Below are 3459 nucleotides of genomic sequence, written 5' to 3'. Positions count from 1 at the left end.
ATGTTACTCTTGAGGTCTCTCTTCACTTAAAGTTTACCCCTTAGTATATCTTGCAGAACTGGCTTTTTGGTCACATATTCTTTCTGTTTCTATTTTTCCTGGAAGCTCTTTTTCTCTCTTTCCATTCTGAAAGTTAATCATGCTGGATAAAATATTCTTGGCTGTGTGTTCTTCTGACTTAGAACCCTGAATATATATCTTGCTAGCATTTCCTATCTGCCAGATTTCTGTGGACAGGCCTAATTTTATTCTGAAGTTCCTCCCTCAGTACACAAGGAATCTTCTCTCCCTTGATGCTTTTAAGATAGCTTCCTTGGCTCTAAGATTTGCATGCTTCACTATTATATGTCAGGGTGTTGATACCTTTTTCCTGATTTTGGGTGGGGTCATCTCTACCTAGATATGAATGCTTGTTTCCTTCCCCAGATTAGGAAAATTCTCAGGCATGGTCGCTTCAAATACACTTTCTAACCTTCTCTTTTTCCACCCCCTCTTGGATCCTGGTGATTCTGACATTGGTTCTGTTGAAGTCATCATTAAATTCTCAAGGCCGGTCAGAGCCGCTGCCGCCAAGTCCGGATTCAGTCTCGCGCGCTGCTGACGCTCGCCCTCCCGACGTGCACTCCCGATTCCTTTTGGTTCTAAGTCCAAAATGGCAACTCTCAAAGACCAGCTGATACAGAATCTTCTTAAGGAAGAACATGTCCCCCAAAATAAGATTACAGTTGTTGGGGTTGGTGCTGTTGGCATGGCTTGTGCCATCAGTATCTTAATGAAGGACTTGGCAGATGAACTTGCTCTTGTTGATGTCATGGAAGACAAACTGAAGGGAGAGATGATGGATCTCCAGCATGGAAGCCTTTTCCTTAGAACACCAAAAATTGTCTCTGGCAAAGACTATAATGTGACCGCAAACTCCAAGTTGGTTATTATCACAGCTGGGGCACGTCAGCAAGAGGGAGAAAGCCGTCTTAATTTGGTCCAGCGTAACGTGAACATCTTTAAGTTCATCATTCCTAATGTTGTCAAATACAGCCCAAACTGCAAGTTGCTTGTTGTTTCCAATCCAGTGGATATCTTGACCTATGTGGCTTGGAAGATAAGTGGCTTTCCCAAAAACCGTGTTATTGGAAGTGGTTGTAATCTGGATTCAGCCCGGTTCCGTTACCTAATGGGGGAAAGGTTGGGAGTTCACCCGTTAAGCTGTCACGGGTGGATCCTCGGGGAGCATGGAGACTCCAGTGTGCCTGTATGGAGTGGAGTAAACATTGCTGGTGTGTCTCTGAAGAATCTGCACCCTGACTTAGGCACTGATGCAGATAAGGAACAGTGGAAAGAGGTTCACAAACAGGTGGTTGACAGTGCCTATGAGGTGATCAAACTGAAAGGCTACACTTCCTGGGCCATTGGACTGTCTGTGGCAGATTTGGCAGAAAGTATAATGAAGAATCTTAGGCGGGTGCATCCAATTTCCACCATGATTAAGGGTCTCTATGGAATTAAAGATGATGTCTTCCTTAGTGTTCCTTGCATCTTGGGACAGAATGGAATTTCAGATGTTGTGAAGGTGACTCTAACTACTGAGGAAGAGGCCCGTTTGAAGAAGAGTGCAGATACACTCTGGGGGATCCAAAAGGAGCTGCAGTTTTAAAGTTTTCTAATGTACCACTTCCCTGTCTAGACTACGACAGGGTTTTAGTTGGAGGTTGTGTACATTGTCCTTATTATCTGATCTGTTACTTAAATAATATCAAAATGGCATAAAGAAAATACATCAGTTTCCTAAATTTCTAAATACGAATGGTTCAGTAAACCCTGCAGCTATACCCTGATGCTGGATGATACCTGCCTTTATAGTCCTAAATGGGTTCATCTCAGAGGCACCACTGCCAATATTGCATATGCAGCAGGTGCTCTTCAAACCAGATGAGTATTTCCTGTGTGTTCTAGGACTTCAGGTTCCTTCACCCAACATGCCTAGTCCATCTTTTCTAGTCAGTCACATCCTGGGCTCCAACGTATAAATTCATTATTGCATGTATCGTGCGTAACTGTTCGAAAGGATCTTACTTCGTGTACCATGTATGTCAGAATATAGTGTACATTGCCATATAATGTAAAAAGACCATACAACTAACTAAGTGTTGTTGTACCAACTAAAATACCAAATAAAATTTGAACAGTAAAAAAAAAAAAAAAATTCTCAAGGCCTTTCTTTACATTGTATTAGTTGTTTTTCTCTTTTTTCTTCAACTTCCTTACTTTCCCTCTAGACCACTTATTCTCTCTTCTGCTTCATTGACCTTAGCTGTTACAGTATCCAATTTAGACTGCATCTCAGAGCATTTTTAAGATTTGCTCAATTACATCTCATTTCCACCCTTAGAGATACTGTGCTGTCATTTATGTCATCTTCTAGCCTAGCTATTAACTTTATAATTGCTATCCTGAAATGTCTCTCTGACATCTTGCTTATATCTATATTAATTAGGTCTATGGCAAAGAACATTGCCCCTGGTTCTTCCCTTTTTTGTGAGTTCCTCTTTTTAGTCATTCTGCTAAAGGAAAGATGGGTGAGAAAATGAACAGAATCCAAAATATCAACCAAGACCCAAGCAAAATGCATCGTAGGAAGAATCCAAAGTGGTCTGAAGCCACCAGAGAAAAATGAAGAAAGCCAAGATGAACAAAACAATATAAAGGTGTGTGGGGGTGTGGGAGGGAATACTATGATCTCACAGTTGGACAATGGAGGGTGATCTACTTGTTCCTGATTGAATTTGGGTCTGTGTATTAGAAGACACTACCTTCCAAAATTGTAAGAAAACAAAGTTTCTATCAATCTATCTATCTATCTATCTATCTATCTAATCTATCATCTTTCTAATCATCCATCTCTCATCCATCCATCTATCTATCTATCTATCTATCTATCATCTATCTGTGGAGTTCTATACTTGTGTGGGATCTGTAAGCTTGTCATTCACCTACTTTTCCAGGGGCCTGCTTTCTGCTTCTCATATTTCTTTTCCCAGGTGTAGTTGCCACCACCTTTTGTCAGGGAGATGGGCTCAAGTTGAGCTGGTCATCTGTGGGCTTTTGTTCCCTGGGAGCTTTCTATGCCTCTTCAGAGGGTCAGAGAAAAAACAACAGGAACAACAACAACAAAACTGTGGCAGAATCTCTGCCCCAGGTTAAACTGTCTCCATATCTGTATGCACCAAATCTGCAGACTTCCATGCTTCGCCCTCACTGCAGTTTTCCCAGGAGGAGTCCCTGAAGCCCATGAGTGAAACTTTGCTTTGTTTTTGTGATTGCAAGCAGTTGTGGATTCACATATGCACTCTGCTCCACTGCTCTCAGGTCACAACTGGAAGTCATCCTACTATCGTTTCCAGGGCCAGGGGCACCCTGAGAGCTATTGCCCAGTCATGGTCGCAGCCTTTGTGTACACCACAC

The 3459-nt window shown here is 42.0% G+C and overlaps 1 protein-coding gene across 2 annotated transcripts; it reads left to right on the top strand.

The window, feature by feature from the left end:
- Positions 1–556: 556 nt before the first annotated feature.
- LOC101694133 (L-lactate dehydrogenase A chain) lies at positions 557–2200 on the top strand. 2 transcript variants are annotated; one of them, XM_045087073.1, is made up of 2 exons: positions 557–1339; positions 1609–2200. In XM_045087073.1, the coding sequence occupies exons 1-2, from the start codon at positions 653–655 to the stop codon at positions 1762–1764; spliced, it is 843 nt and encodes a 280-aa protein (XP_044943008.1). In that variant the 5' UTR covers positions 557–652; the 3' UTR covers positions 1765–2200. The 2 variants fall into 2 exon arrangements, with proteins under 2 accessions (XP_044943008.1, XP_012905536.2); XM_013050082.2 differs by having other exon boundaries at positions 562–2200.
- The last annotated feature ends 1259 nt before the right edge of the window (positions 2201–3459 follow it).

The sequence above is a fragment of the Mustela putorius genome, unplaced genomic scaffold, assembly GCF_011764305.1.
Source record: "Mustela putorius furo isolate JIRA1106 unplaced genomic scaffold, ASM1176430v1.1 tig00001021_pilon_pilon_pilon, whole genome shotgun sequence".
NCBI classification, from domain to species: Eukaryota; Metazoa; Chordata; class Mammalia; order Carnivora; family Mustelidae; genus Mustela; species Mustela putorius.
The sequence above is the reverse complement of the archived record's forward strand: the minus strand, read 5'-3'. Positions and strand labels throughout refer to the sequence as shown.